General features: G+C 51.3%; 1 protein-coding gene across 1 annotated transcript; it reads right to left on the bottom strand.

The window, feature by feature from the left end:
• Positions 1 to 1,707: 1,707 nt before the first annotated feature.
• On the bottom strand, positions 1,708 to 14,439 carry Prelp (proline and arginine rich end leucine rich repeat protein). Its single transcript, XM_004625378.2, has 3 exons — positions 14,285 to 14,439; positions 6,804 to 7,792; positions 1,708 to 4,303 (listed from the first exon to the last, which is right to left on the bottom strand). Exons 2-3 carry the CDS (start codon positions 7,774 to 7,776, stop codon positions 4,128 to 4,130), a joined length of 1,149 nt encoding a protein of 382 aa, XP_004625435.1. The 5' UTR covers positions 7,777 to 7,792; positions 14,285 to 14,439; the 3' UTR covers positions 1,708 to 4,127.
• Positions 14,440 to 15,734: the final 1,295 nt, after the last annotated feature.

Genomic DNA, 15,734 nt, shown 5'->3' with positions numbered 1-15,734 from the left:
TTCTCATCCTGCACCTCAGCCTCCCCATCTCCCAGTCCTGCCTGGGAGCCACCTTGGTGCAGGCCCTCTCCTGGCTCCCATGTTTGCTTTTGCAAGCTTGCTGGTTGCACACGCTTGTTCCATGGATTTCAGGCCGTATCCAAGTGAACGAGTGTGACCTGTGTGGGAACCAGTGAGCTGCATGCTGTTCCAGGCAGCTCTGCTCCCAGAGCCTGCAGAGGGGCGGGTGGAGGTGTGCGTGCTGGGGGCAGGGCATCCTAATCCTATCTCATTAGGAGAGACTCAAAGCGTGCTGATGGAACCGAGGTGGCAGCTGGTGTGGGTAGAAGCCCAGCCAGCCGACCCTATTCTGCCCCAGCTATGGAAATTCTGGGAACCCTCCTGTTTTTTGGACAGCAGTGTATCTTCCCTGCTGAGGGCTGGTAGCTACATAACTCCAGGATGGGAAGGCAGCCCTTTTTCTAAGACAGACTCCCCACAGGGCAGACCCCAGCATTCCTCTCTTTTGGCTTCTCCTTTTTTCCCTCCTGGTCATGGGATTTTTCTCTTATCCAGTCAGAAAGGATTAGGTTCATTCCTAGGAACCAACAAAAATGACAGGAGCCTTTCCAGTTGACCCTCAGACGGTGGCAAAGGCCCCTTCCTCTATGCTGTTTGTACAACACAGCATGATTGTGAACACTTAAAACAGAAATACAAATTTGCAGATTTCCCCCCCTCTGTGAAGTCACGAGTTCCTCAAGGATGTGGGGCGCATGCTGCCATCCTTGTAGTGCCGACGGGAGCCTGGCATGCGGTCAGTGATCACCGAGCCATTGCTAGATTGAACCCGGGCAGGTGTTTAGCAGGCAGGGTGGGTGGGGTAAGGGCCTCGCTGGGCAGTTTACATCCTGCAGAAGATGGTGCAGGCCCAAGGGTGGTGGTGTAGGCCCAAGGGTGGCGTCGCTGCTCTGAGAGAGGGGAGAGCCCGGGTGCCCTGTTCTTGTCTTTTCTGATCTTCCGTGTGACCTGTAGACCACTCCACGTGAATGACTCTTTGTTCTCTCCCGGGGTTGTGTGCACTCCACGTCCTCCTAATGCATCTGAGCTGGACTAGGTCAGCGAAGGTGACTGTTCTGGGTCTTTTCCCACTCACCTTGGTACTGAGAGCTGGGAGAACCTTGACAATTAATATCAGTGGGGCGAAAGAACCTGGGGCTTGGGGACTTCAAATGTAACTACTAGATTCTGGCCTGACTTCAAAAGAACAATTTTTCATGAGGGTTATGAATTTTGGAGAAATTTTTCCAAGAAAAGGTTTTGGGATAACTTTCTTAGAAGTTTCTTAGGAATAAAATCTTTTCTTCACTGTCCTTGCCAGTACAAATAAGAGGTGAGGATGGGCTGGGGAGATAGCTCAGGGGTCTAAGCACCTGCCTGGCAAGCACAAGGACCAGGATTTGATCCCTGGTGTCACAAGCTGCACCTGTCCCTCCCAGTGCTGAGCTGGCCACCAAGTCCGGAAGTGGTGGCACATGCCTCTAATCCCAGTGTTGGGGAGGCTGAAAACAGGAGGATCACTGCGAGTCCAAGGTGTATAGTGAGACCTTGTACCAAATACATAAATTAAAAAAAAAAAAGAGGTGAAGTGGGCAGGGCTGGGTGTTAAGATGACTTTAAGGTATTACTGCTGGCCTATTCACACTGTCAAGTTCAAGAGAGTTATTTTCATATTACTTTATTTCCTCTGCTGTGAAGCATGTTGAAATGGGAAAGTTAACATGGTCTGCAAGAGAATAGGTTCATGTACGGAGTACATGTTCACACCTGCTTGCACACCTGAACCTGTACATGCCCGAAGCACTGACCGGAATATGCAGATGCCAGTAGCACTGATGGAATGAACTTGTGTCAGACAGAAGGGCTTTCTAAAACCCAAAAGAAATCAGCGCTCTGTGTGTGTGTGTGTGTGTGTGTGTGTGTGTGTGTGTGTACATGTGTGCATGTGTGTAGGGGTGGAGGTACCTGGAAAGCCACTTTGGCTCACACCCCAACGACTTACAGCTGCAGGGAGCAGTGCAGCAAGCAGGTTTATTCTGGATGCAGCAATGGGATAATGGTGACCACGTGGCTGTTGAAACAAAGTGTTTAGGTTTGCAGGACCAGACCCCCTGGAGAGCCACAGGGGCTGGGTGTGCCCAAGGGCCGTGTCAGAAGGATTGAAGTTTTAGGTGTGAAGAAGGAGCAGAAAGGGGTTTATCCAGGCATAGCACCAGGTTGCTTACAGCCACACTAATGCACTGACTTTAAGCAGGAGCCTTGGAGAAACCAGCAACAGCGGCCGGAGGCTGTGGTGAAGTGGGCACAGCTCTATATTTAGCAGGAGAGAAAGTTGAGCAAGCGTGTGATAGGAATTTCTTGACGTTGAGGGCCCAGTTTAATCCAATTTCTTAAGAGCTTCTGGAACATCTCACATCCTAACTTGAGGGGAGGTACTGTGTCTTACTCATTTCTAGAAACTTCTTCCAGTATTCTGCACCAACACATACACCAGGGGACTGTGGAGGGGCAGCACCCCCAAGAAGAAGGTAAGGGTGACAGGAGGGTTCCACTTGGAGACCTGCCGAGCTGCTAACCAGGGCCAGGTGAGAAGGTCAGAGAAGTGTCTCTGGGGGGAGACCATCCATAAGTTACTGCAGGGGAGGGATGACTGTGAGGACTTGTTTTGCATCAGGGTATGCTTTAGAGAAGGTCGGCATACTTGAACCACAGTGCTGGGGTCACCTCAGAGGAGCCACCTCAGTCTGGGCTTACATATGTGGGAGCTCACAGTAGAAGGGACCTGCCAAGGTCAAGTTTAAGCTGTGTCTGCGTCTAGGCTCCCGCAAGCTCCCCAGTTGTGCTCACTCGCTGTGGGCTTTTGACCCTTTGTACTCTAGAGGAGGGCAGTGTCATACCTATCACCCATAGCTCTTCCAAGCTGAGTCCCCACACTAGCTTCTTGGCCTTGGAACATCACCCCAAAGGCAAGGTGAGAAGACTGGATCAGTTGTGACTTTGAGCAACCACCAGGTGTCACTGATGTGTCTGACTTGGAGATAGGGCAATTTTCAAGCAGAAGAGACTTCTGGGAGATTTCCAGGTGCTCCACCCCTGTCTCTAAGACCACCCCCGTGGGGGTGGGGAATTGTTATTGGTGGAAATGACTGGGCCATCTACACTAACAGAAAACAGATGGTTGGGTGGGGCTGGGCCTCCTGACCTTCCACTGTGAACACTGTGTTCCCCAGGGCCTCAGGCCTCCTGTTGAGTTGAGGGAGGGGCTCTGCTGCCTCATCCACACCCATAGTATGGGCCCATTTTGGGACTCTACCCCCCTCCACCCACTCTCTCCTTCCAGCTAATTCCTAGCTCCTTGAGTGGCTCTTCTCTACAGTGGCTGTTCCTCTCTGAGGCCCAGCCAGGAGGATGTGTGCCATGTTTTCCCTGGAAAAGGACGAGGAAGGGCTTCGAACTCTTCCCTGTGCAGAGGTGGCCAGATGCAGGGCTTTCCAGACTGTGCCCCACCTCTTGCACTTCCTTCCTGCAGAATGCAGCTGGCAGACAGCAGTGCAGTGCCTGGAAGCAGGGTGACAGAGCAACCATTTGGGAAGAAGGGATTCTTGGTTGAGGAGACCTGGGGTCTCAGCCTCTTTAAGGCAGAGCTGCTTAGGACTGGGGCCTCTCCAGAGGGCCTTTCAGAAGGGCGCTGTGAGCTTCCCTGAACCATCTTCTGCTTCATGCTTGGCCAGAATCAAGATCAGATGTCAGTGCATGGCCCAGCCTTCCCAGGAGTGGTACGTGGAAGAGGAGAGAAGGATGTGAAGTCCTTAGTCATCTGTGTTTCTGTAGCAGAGGGATGCCACAGAAGGCCAGGTGCTTGGGCATGCGTGCAGGGGGTGCCTTTGAACTGGGTGGGGCCTAATTAAGCCCTGAGAAATCTTGCTCCAGGGCTGCAGCAGAGCACATGGCCTTTTCTGTCCTCGGAAAGGGGAGATAAGAGAGGCTTAGGAGGAATAAAAGGAGAGAGAGAGAGAGAGAGATGGTGGGCCAGGCACCTGGGCCACCGGCCTTCAAGTGCAGTCAGAGCGGCCCAGCCAGGGCAGGGCCTAGATGATCACAGACTGCAGCAGGCGGAAGCACATCATGAGGTCCAGCGGGATGGGGGGCTTCAGGTAGTTCCCGTCCAGCCTCAGGTAGCGCAAGTGTGGCACGTTCTCCAGATCTGAGGAAAAGTCCTGGAAGGCCAGCAGGTTGCCGGGACAAATCTGTGTCCCATTGATTTCTGCAAGGGAAGAAGAAAGTCAGTGGCAGGGTGCGGGGGAGGAGAAGAGGAGGGAAGGGAGGGGAAGGACAACCAAGACTGAAGACTCTAGAGTTCTCTCTGGAACTGGATGACTTTGAACATGTGTGGCCATTGACGAGTTGCTCTAGCCTCCAGCCTTAGTTTCTTCATTTGTAAAGTAACTTAAGTTAGAAATGATCAATAACTGTTACTGCAGTTCACTCTGGAGAACCACATATTAGGGTATCTGTTGAAGCAGGCACTTAAACGACTGAGCTAGTGGGCAGGCCCGCAGGGTTTCTGAACAGTGGCATCCTACAATGTTGAGTCTGGGTTAGAGCCCCACAATCAAATTTATAGTATAGAAAGATGAATCCAGCAAAGTGTGGAGAAGCAGCAGAGCAGTGGGATTCGAAGCCAGCAGGTGGCTGTGAGAATCACTCTGGAGTTTTCCCTCAGGTCAGATGTTTTGCATGAAGGATGGAAGATGGTCACATGAACTGACATAGAGAAGACAGGAAGCAGAGAGAAGATAGGGTGATGACAAGCTTATTGATCCTAAAATGACCTGGGATTCCATTTTTCCTTCACCTCCCATTAGACATCAGTTATATTGTCTTCTATTTAGAGTTTACCTCTGTTAAATTGTATTCACATTTTAAAATTGAAAGGGCCAGGGAGATAGCTCAGTAGAATAAGCACTTGCCTGGCAAGCACAAGGTCCTGAGTTCAATCCCCGGTACAGCACAAAATAAAATAAAAAATAAAAAAAAATTCTTTCTAGGCCTTATCATCCATGGAGGCAGAGGAGGGAAGGGAGATGAGGAGGAGTCGCCCTTGTCGTTCTTCTTCCTCTCCTGTTTTTCTTCCTTGCTGGGGCAGCAGAAGAGCCCTGACCCAGGTGGAATTTTCCACGGGAACTTTGTGGCTTTGGGCCTTACCACCCTGATGCTTGTTCCCTAACTTGTGAAATTGAAGCCTGCCCACCCTACACATCAGGGAGAGAACGTTGGTGATGAAGGCAGTTTGCAAACCCTACAGAACAGGACGGGTGGCACAGTGAGCATCACTGTCACACTGACGTGGGGCCCCTCAGCCCATCCATCCCGTTGGTGATGTGGCGTCAGGCTGTGGGAGTCGGGGTGGGTACAGGCAGTGGGGTGCGACTTTTCTGAGTGCAACCTCAAAAGGCTGAGAGAGCCTTCAGCAGCCTGTTTTTTGCACAATCTGGTAGATATACCAGCCATCGATTAACTGAGGTATCCTTTTTGTCTGTATCTTCAGCCCACACTGCTTCCTGGGGGTAATGTGTTCCATTTTAATAGCTCCCTGCAGGGTAAAATTAGATAGCTTTTGTATTTTCTTGAATTTGTTTCTTGCAAGATTTAAAAGAAAATAATCTTTCCCCACTTCTTGTAATTATCCCAGATAAGAGAACCAGCCTGTTCTGCTCCTTTGTTTCTAGATGGTAGAAATTTCAGCAAACTCATTCTTTAGACTGGAAACCAGGGATCCTTAACCTCATTTGCAAGGCCCTTTTCTCCCCCTTGGCCCCCTTCATCCTTCACTGCTGCACTGCTTGTGTGAATGGACCCTGCTTTGTTCAAGGACCAGATACTACTCTTGCTTTTGTTTCTGAGCCTTTCTGCTGGTGCTCTGCTCAGAACTGACATTTCTGATTGAAGTAAGATGGAGACTCTCAGCAAAATGGAGAACTCCTGTTGTGGGCAACAACTGACACTCCAAACCTGGGACTCTGTCGCTGTAGCCCAGGCAAACCCTCTCTTAACTGTTCTGTCTAATATCACAAGCCTTCCCGAGAGGCTCAGCAAGCACAGTTTTTCCCAGCTGCCCCATTTTTACCAGCTAGGTACACCAAGTATCTGGTATGGTGTCTCTTGGGGTCCCTTTCACAGATGCTTTGAAACTGCTGCTCAGCTTTGGGAAGACGTTCCCTTCCACAGCCGTCAGCTCTCGAGACAGGTAGGCGCAGGACATGGCAGGGTGAGCCTTCAGTGTCTGTTTTGCCTTTAGCAGAGGGCGCTGGAGTGTACCCTGTGTCTACCCAGTGTGTGGATCCAGGGGCTGAAGGCGCTGGCATTGATGAGAAGGGACAGAGGAAGAGAACTACTGGCCTCCCAGCATGGTGTTTTGCAGGCTTCATCCATATGAAACTAGTGAGTCCTCGCTCGCCTGTCTACTTTGTGCCAGGAGGGATTATTGCCACTCTTGTCTTACAGATGAGGGAACTCCCGGGGAGGAAGGCTACGTTTTCAAGGTCACACAGAGATAGACAGAGGTGGTGGGACCCAGATTTGAAGTCCAGAGCCAAGGTGCGTACTTAAGAAACAAAATGTGCTAAGGATCAAACCCAGGGCCTTGCGCACTTGGAGCAGGCACTCTACTGCAGTGGATGCTTTTGGGACCCTCCAACCCTAAGGCTTCTGAAAAAGAGGATGAGCGCAGAGCATCCACCCCCTCCCCAAGACCCCCCACTCACTCTCGATGCTGTTGTTGTTGAGGTACAGATGTTCCAGCCTGTTGCTGATGGTGGGCACTTTGCTGATCTTGTTGTGAGACAGGTGGAGCACCAGCAGGTTGGAGATGTTGAAGGAGTTCTTGGGGACCCCTCGGTCGGAGAGCCTGTTGTAGTTCAGCCGAATGAAGGCCAGGTTGGGGAAACCCTTGAAGTATCCGTTGGGGATGTTCTCAATCTTGTTGCTGTCCAGGTAGAGTTGGTGAAGGGCTGGGGGCACCTTGGGTGGCATTTTTCTCAGGATGTTGTGGGCCAGGTTAAGCTGCATGAGGTTCTTGAGGCCCTGGAAGGTGTCCGTCTTGAAGACGCCGTCGCTCAGCTTGTTGTGCTGAAGATCAAGGAGAAGCAGTTTCTCCAGCTTGCTGAAGACTCCAGGCGGGATCCTGGAGATGAGGTTCTGGCTCAGCCTGAGCTGCTCCAGGCTCGGGGGCAGGGCTGAGGGCACCTCCTCCAGCTGATTTTTATCCATGTAGAGGAACACTAGGCCCGGGAGCTTCTCTAGCACCCTCTGGTCCACCTTGCGGATGCGGTTGTTGTCCAGGTTGACCCACCTCAGGCCTGTGGCATTTTTGAAGGACTCCACTGGCAACTCGGAGATGAAGTTGTTCTGGAGATAGAGGTAATGGATACGGGGCGGGATGACAGGGACAGTGCGCAGGTTGCGGCTATCACAGTAGAGGGCCGATGGGAAATCAGGGGGGCAGTAGCATTCCCGGGGACAGTCGGGGAAGACTGATGGAGGGCCGGGAGGGAGCGGAGGAGGCAGGTCTGTGGGCTCTGCTGGCTCATGGGGCTGAGGAAAGCTGGCTGTGGGTACGGGTCTGGGCCTGGGCCGGGGCCTACGCCCGGGCCCAGGTCTTGGTCTTCTTGTTGACTGGCCTTGGGCCATAGAGGCCAAGATGAGAAGTGGGAGGAGCCAGCGAAAGAATGACCTCATGATCCAGGTGATGCTCCTGTAGGAGGAGATATGGGGGCAGTCGTTAGCCTGCTGGACATTGGGAGCAGATGGCAGGTCTCCCCATGGCCAGTCATCCAGGACCAGCCCCAGGGGAGGTGGGCAGAGCTTCTGAGCTGCCCTGGGGAAGGAGGGGGGACAGACCTTTACGCTCTGGTTCCCTGCCTGAGGTTGCTAGCCACACAATGGGTGTGAGTCCTGGTAGAGAGGCTCTCTGGTCTGGGAATCAGGAGTCCTGAGGCTTGCTGGAGAAGCCCATCCCCTTTCTTGACTTGTGCCAGAAAAATCATCCTAGGCTTTATAATAAGAAGGGTGTTAGGATCAATCACTCATAGGGTTCTGGGGCATTACATCTGGCAGGGACTTAGACGCATGATGTAGTTTCTGAGTGGTACCTTCATTTTTATGGGGTTTCCTCAGAGAGGGAGGTAAAGGAAGTGGCCCTGGGATACCCCCAGTCTACTCCTGTGCAGACTTGTGCAGCTCTAATTATTTTAGGTCTGGAATATATATATATTGAGGTTTAGCCAATGCATTCATTTGGGGGAACCAGATAAAGTTTCATTGCTAAAAATGGTTTGAAATTCACGCAGCAAATCCAGACCCCGTTGTTTACAAAAACTGAGACGGAGAGGGAAGAAGTGGATTGCCAAGGCTGAGAAGCCATTTCACAGCCACCAGAAAGCCAGGTCTCATGCCTTCCAGAATAGAGCTTCTGTAGAAATAGGGTGCTCAGACATCCCCATCCACCCCCACTTGCCTAGGTTCTGGGTCCCCTTGCCCCCTGCGCTTGGCTCAGAGAAGGTTGGTCTCTGCCAGCCACGGCCAAGCCAAGCATTTCTCCCCAGACATGGAGGCTCCTGGGAAAATACACAGGAAAGGATTAAGAAGATGTGAAAAAACACATTTTTTTCTTGTGACCTGTTATTCCTGCTCCCCATACCCTTTGCTGTCAGTGCTACTAAAGACAGGTTTTGAGAAGAACCTCCTGGCAGCCTGGCTGATGCTGGACTAGGGAGCTGAGGGATCTTTTGGGGTTGTCCTTCCAATTTGCCCTGATGTGTCCTCAATAGGTTCCTGTGACTGAAGTTGAATCAAAAGGGGAGAAATAGCCACAGACTCGGGGCTGCAGATGCAGAGTGGCAGCTTCCGTAGGCTTCTTCCGTGGGCCTGGGTTCAGGAGAGTCCAGGGATGGGGTATCAGTACTGTCCTCTCCTTGGAGCTACCATTCCCAGCCATTATCCCCCTTTCTGCACTGCCTCAACTGGCTGTCTTTGCGCCCTTCCTACAATTGTGGGGGATTGCACCTCTGTGCTGCACTTCAGGGATGTTGGAGATGCAGGATTCTTAGGGTTCTCTAGGACAGAGTGGGGTTATATAGGCCTCCTGCCTTTCCTGCTGTCTCTGAGCACGTCCTTCCCTTCCTCCCTTGGTGTTCCTTTGCTGCTGGCTCCTGTTGCTACTCAAATGAGGGTAGAAGCCCAGATGAGCTGTTGAGTCCTGGGCCGAAATGCTTAGGAGGAGCTGCATGGGACAAAGCGCAGGAAAGAGGGCAGTGCTCACCCAAAACAAGTAGGGAATGTCCCAGCACAGCTCTCCCCTACACACATGTACACACACACACACACACACACATACACACACACACACACATACGGTCTTGGCCTTGGTCTGCACACTCTTGCACATATACTTTACGCTCCTCCCCATCCCATACACACAAGCAAACTCACACTCGTGTGACTCCTGTGTGCGTGCCCTTGGGTCCCTTATGTTTGCTCTGTGTGGTACACAGCTGGGGAAGGAAGAGGGAGGAAGGGAAGGACGGAGGGTCGGAGGACCAGAGTGCTTTACTGCCCCAGATGCTCCTATTCTTCCCTGGAGGGTCTTTTCCTAGGCAGGCCCTTCCACAGGGGTCTCACAGGCCATTTTTTCTGTGTCTTCATCAAAGGATCTTGCTAGGTCCCTGGCTTTACCTGCTTGGAGAACTTAACAGTCTCTGGATACACCGAAGGCACTGAAAAGATTATAGAACTTAAATTTGAACCTTGTTAATGGACTTCATATCGTTTATAATCAGTGAATTATGAATTAATGTTTTATAAGGCCTGTAATTGCTCTGCGCCTGTAATGCCAGCTACTCAAGAGGCTGAATTCAAGGCAAGCCTGGGTTACATAGCAATACTTATCTCTCTGTCTTTTTTTTTTTTTTTTTGGCGGAACTGGGGATTGAACTCAGATCCTTGCATTTGCCAGTCAAGCGCTTATCCTACTGAGCCATCTCCCCGCCCCCCCTTTTTTTGATACTTATCTCTTAAAAAAAAAAAACCAAAACTTGAAGCTAGCATAGTCATACTGCATATAAATTAAGGGGCTGGTTAAAGCATTAACATTGTAAAAGCAAGCATGTTTTAAAGCCCCAATTATTTGGTGACCCTAATTTTTTCTCTTTCTGGATATCTTTGTCTTCTAATCACTCAGAAGTCTGGAAATAAGCAAGAACTTGCTCCTGCTATGAGAAATGTCACCTTAGCATCCAGCAGAGCACTAGCCCAGGTGTCCTTGTTCCCCTGCTTGCCATGTCACCCAGAGCCCATGCAAGGTGCTGAGCCTACTCTGTGAGGCCAGGGTGGCTCCCTCACTGTGTCAGGTGTGGGCAGCCCATTTTCCTCTGGCAGAGGTGACAGCATTGGGTTCTGCTCAAAGTTCTGCTCAACAGAGCTGCCCCTCCTCAGGCACAGTGGACCCAGACCCTTCCGGAGCTTTTCCTATCTTCCCACTCATCCTTTTGACCCTTTCACATTCCATCCTCAGGAGCTGGCCAAGCTCCTCCCAGGGCCTGTAGGAGGTTTCCCAAGATATGCTCCCTGGGGCAGGGATCCAGTGTCCGGGAATCTGGATCAGGCCCAGCTCCTTCTCAGCTCCAGGCTGAGTCAGAGTTGCGTCTGTGTACGAAAGTGCACCAGGAAACAGTTTGCATGCCTCAGGCTTTCTCAGGGTCCACACCCCTTACTTCTCCTTTGGCTGCCACACAGGGCAGTTCTGACTGCACTGCCATTCTCTGTGGCAGTGCTCTGGGATAGCCTAGTTCTCTACCACCAGTGACAGGCTGGAGGTGCCTGGACTCCAAAAGACTAATAGTTCTTCTCACATTGCTCCAAAGCATGGCTCTATCCAGAACTTTCTAGAAGCTTCTTTCCAGTCATAAGCTCCCTCAGTCCTTTAGGGTCTGTGTGTGGCTCTCAGAGAGCTGCTGCTTCATAGAGGGAAAGAGTAGTCTCTTGGCCTAACTTACAGTTTTCTACATTTAAGAACATTTCCCAATGGAGCTCAAAATGAAAATTTCAGTTCCAACTATGTGGATCTGGGCTTGAATCCTGCCTCTGACTCTCTTCCCTGGGCCGCAGGCTCCCCATCTGTGTGAGGATCCGATGAGATCATGCACTTGAAGGCACGGTATAGAGTGAAACATCTCTACAAATGGCAGGGACTTGTTTAGTTGTTTACAAAAGAGCAGTTGCTCTGGAGAGGTTGCTGATTCTCTAAGTGAGGCAGTCCTTTTCCCAGCTGTGGCTGTCTGCCTTATTCATTTAAGCTTAGATCCGAGGGCTGGCAGGACAGGGCTGAGGACCAGATGGTTTGTCAAGTCCTTAGGAGCAATTTAAGAGTAATCGGTTGTGTGTGGAGAGGCTGGGGCTGGCGCTGGCGCTGGGCGGGGCCCGCTGAACTAGGCAGTGTTAGCACCAGGCTTACTCCATGCTGAGCGCTGGCAATGCTTTAGCTGCAGATTTCCTGTCTAGTTGTCACCCCGAGCCTCCTCCTGGCCTAGCCCAGAGAGCTTCCCTGCTCCAAAGCCCTGTCCGTGGACATCCTGATGCGGTTTTCTCTTCCTTTCCCTCTTTCTCTTCTAAGCCCACACTTCTGCCAGCCATCCTGCTCACTTTCTCTTTGCTTGGAGCCCAGAGCATGGTGGGAAGCAGGGACACCAGGGGCCTCTGCCTCTTGGTTAGCCAAGGATCCAGCCAGGTGCACCTTGCCTGCTGCAGCTCAAAAAGCACTTGGCATAAATGTAATGCTATTGTAAAGAGAACATGCATCTCTCCAGTGTCTACTAAAAGGAAGACATAAGCAGAAGGAAGTCCTCTTGGCCAAGACTTTCCATTCTTCAGTTTTTGTTTTTGTTTGTTTGTTTGTTTTGCGGTACCAGAGATTAAACTCAGAACCTTGCACTGCCAGGGAAGCACTTATTCTACTGAGCTATCTCCCTGGCCCTAAGACTTTCCATTCTGACAGCTGGGGACAAAGGGAGCAAGAGGCTTTTCCCCCTGACAGCCTGGTGCCCTCCATTTCCTCTCTGCCTTCCTCCCCAATCACCACCTGTAACCCTTGAAAAAGGCTAAGAAGAATCTGTCCCTGCTTTGGGTGGTTATAGATCTGGGCACCACCCCTGCAACTGTTTAGCTGGGTGTCACTAGGCAAGCCTGATTCCCCTTCTATCAAAGGGGTTACAACTTTCTGGGGTGGGGGTTCAGGGATTGAACCTAGGACCCCCTGCCAATAACTTTTTACTGGATTGTTTAGAGGGTTCAATGAATTCCAATGTGCACAAGCAGTCAGTGAATGTTAAGGAATTGTTGGTATTTCAGTCTCTTTCTCCTTTTATCCTGGCTCGAGGGCAGTCCAACCCAGTGTCTTTAAGGTAGGGTGCTTCCTTGTGATGGGCCGGAGGTGCGAGAGACCACACTGGGAACTCAGAATCAACCAGCTGGAGACACCCTGGCACCCAGGAAAGGCTGATTCTGTCCATTTCACTAACCCAGCCTTCTCAGCAGGCAAGGTGAGTTGGCCAGCAAAGGCAAATCCTCCTATATTGACTATAGAGTCCTGCTGGGATTCCTGATGTCCCCCAACCTTTTGCACTCAGTTTTTCTGTTCACCCAGTCTTGTGGAGTTTTGCTCAAGTCCAGTAACTGGGGCTGTTCTGCAGGGTAGGGAAGAGGCTAAAGAACTGATTGCCCAACCCCACTCCAAGAGACCTTCAGGAACCCAGAAGGGTCAAGATAGGGCCCTGGTGCAGGCAGGCTAGTAGGTGGAGCTCTTGGAGCTACCTGGTGGGAACTGCCTGGAGTTCCTCTGTGACACAGCTGCCTGTGTACAAGGGCAGGGTCTTCCCTATTCCCTCTGGTGTTCACTCCACTCTCCAAGGCTTCCTGGTGGGACACCTGGAGTTCCCATTCAAAGCCTCCCCACAGCTGCTGTCCAGAGAGCACTGTAGGTCCTGGTTTACACTGTGCAAGGCCTCTCCCAGGCCAGGCTCAGCTTCTCTGGCTCTGGCTGGCCCATAGGATCCCAGAGTGACTGCTTGTGTCCACTCAATGGGTCTGCAGTGATGGTCTGGGCTCCAAGCTCCCCACACTGCCCCTTCCCCTCAGGGTATGTCCATACCCTCCATGCCCAGGAATGTTCCCCTAGCGACATCCTGCCTGCTGTTTACTGGAGAGAGATGAGCTGGGGAGAGGGTGTAAAACCCTCATTTCCCCCTCTCTGACGGTTTAAAGAATAACTGTCCTCCCCCTGACCCCTCTACCCTAAGGTCCCCTTGCTAGCTTGAATGGTTGGGCTAATTTCAGAATGCTTTCAAAGAAAATTTTTCTGGCTGCCTACAGGGAGGGAGGGAGGGAAGGAGACAGAGAGAGAGAGAGAGAGAGAGAGAGAGAGAGAGAGAGAGAGAGAGAGAGAGAGAGAGAACCAATTGCTCCAGAGCTGGGAATTAGGACCTGCAGGACTTGAAAGCTGGGTTAATTTCTTTTCTTTCTTCCTAAAAGCCAAGTGGCTTGGACAGAGAACCTAAGAAATTCAGGCTGCTGAGAAGGTACTGCGCAGGTTGAAAAGCCGCTGTTTTCCTCCCTCCTAGCCAATTAAGCTGGAAAGATCAAAGACATCCTTCAGCTCCTGCTCTTGTTCCTCTACTCCCTGCTGGCCTGGACTCCACACACATGATTTCCTTCTGGCTCTGCCCTCTCAGTGGGAAGATACACTTTCTCTTCGCTCTCACAGCTGGTGTGGTGGTGGGGGGGGGGATGAGAGGGTGTGAGACAGGATAGTGTGCGTGTGTACGTGTATGTGTTCAGTTATGTGTGACAATACATGAAAAGTGCAGGGAAGCAGGTTCTGGTGTCCAGTTACTATGGCAATGCCTGATCTGTGGAAATTCTGTGTGTGACACGGTTCCCCATGTTACAACAGACATCTACACCAAGAAAGTTCAACTTCAGCAGTGAGAAGGGCTGCTGAGGGATGGAGAGAGAAGAGGGAGAGGGCCTAGGGGAGAACATGAGAGAAAGCACGTCTGAGCTTCCTGGAAAGGAAGCAAAGGTGGAGGAAGGAAGGAGCGAGAGGATAGAGACTGGGTCACCAGCGAGGTTGGGCAGGGTGTGAGGAACCTCGCTGGAGGAAGAAGGCTTCCCAATCTCCCGTCCTCTGGCTTACCTGAGCACACCTGCCTCTCCTCTGGGCTCGGGGTCAGTCCTCTTCCTCCCCACCCTTTTGGTGGAGCTGTGGCAGCAGAGGGCCAGCTAGAAGTTCTGATCTCCCAGTGGTGTGTGCCTGTGTGGTTGCCTGACTTTTTCTTCCACTGGATCCTATTGGGGTGGGGAGGTTAGGTTAGGGGGAGGGAGGGGCAGATCGCTGGGAGGGAGAGGAAGAGAGGAGGGGGGAAGGAAGGGAGGGAGGAGGGGAGAGAGAGGGAGGGAGCTTGGGGAAGGAGGAATGACAACAATAACGTCTTTATTTGGCAGCCAAAACTCCGAAGACTTCATCCACACACCATGCCCACTAACGGACTCTCTTTAATAATGTTTCCTTCTGCTGCTGCTGCTTCTGGAGGGAGATTGTTTGACTGGTGTTTGGAGAACATGCCAAATTAACCGAGGAAAGGCTTGCAGAGCAGCCTTGGGCAGGCCTGGGCTGGATGGCTGGGTCCAGCACTGGCCTGCTGAATTCTCCCAGTAAGTGGCTCACTTCTGACACTGTCACTTGCTGGTGTTCAGTTTCTGGCCTAGTTAGGGGTCTAAGGTACTTTCTGTAGCAGTAACAGTCCTTTCTGAGGCAGCTTCTGCTGGAGGTTGCTGAGAGGGTGAGGTCTGCCGTGCAGGGAGCTGGCAGGCCAGATAACTCGGCCAGAGGGCTGGTCTGAGGGCCACAAAGGGGAAAGTCTGGGTCACACAGCCAAGTGAAGGCAGAATGCGGATTTGATGCAAGACCCAACGTTACTGTCTTTAGTTCATATGGACAACGTTGGAATCTTTCTACTTTCTGCATCACACTCAGGTGAGAGTCGGGATCGTTCCACAGACTGATGGGCAATCCAAATTTTCTCAACTCACACTGATATCCTAGAAGATCCAGTCGGGTATCATTATCATCTTCCTCAGTTCAAAAATCACAACATACTTGTAGTTAAGTAACGGCCCAGCGAGGTGTCCTGCCATCATTGAGAATGACTGAGAAGTTTCAATGAAACTTAGTTCGTAGTCATTAGACCCAGGAGGAGCTGCCAAGCCCCACTACAGGGGGATCAGACACCCATTAGCTACGTGATTTGGGACAGAGATAAGGAGGAGCCTGTTTCGCTCTGTCTAGAATGGGGAATAACATCTATTTCCCAGGGTGGGGTGATTAAATGATGCCAGAAGTGTGAAGCTCTTTATTTTTTTGTCATCCAAAGAATTGAAATGGGCCTTCATATTGAGCTATATCCCCAGCTTTTTTTTTTTTTTTCTTAATTTCTTACTTTGATACAGGGTCTTCACAAGGTGTTAAGTTACCCAGGCTGGGCTGGACTTGAACTTGTGATCCTCCTGCCTCAGTCTCACCCACTACTCCACACGTGCTAAGGCAAGTGCTCTACTGACTGGGGTATATTTGCAGCTCTATGAAG

This window comes from Octodon degus, unplaced genomic scaffold (assembly GCF_000260255.1).
Source record: "Octodon degus isolate 3935 unplaced genomic scaffold, OctDeg1.0 scaffold00009, whole genome shotgun sequence".
NCBI lineage: Eukaryota > Metazoa > Chordata > Mammalia > Rodentia > Octodontidae > Octodon > Octodon degus.
This window is presented reverse-complemented; position numbering and strand designations above follow the sequence as displayed.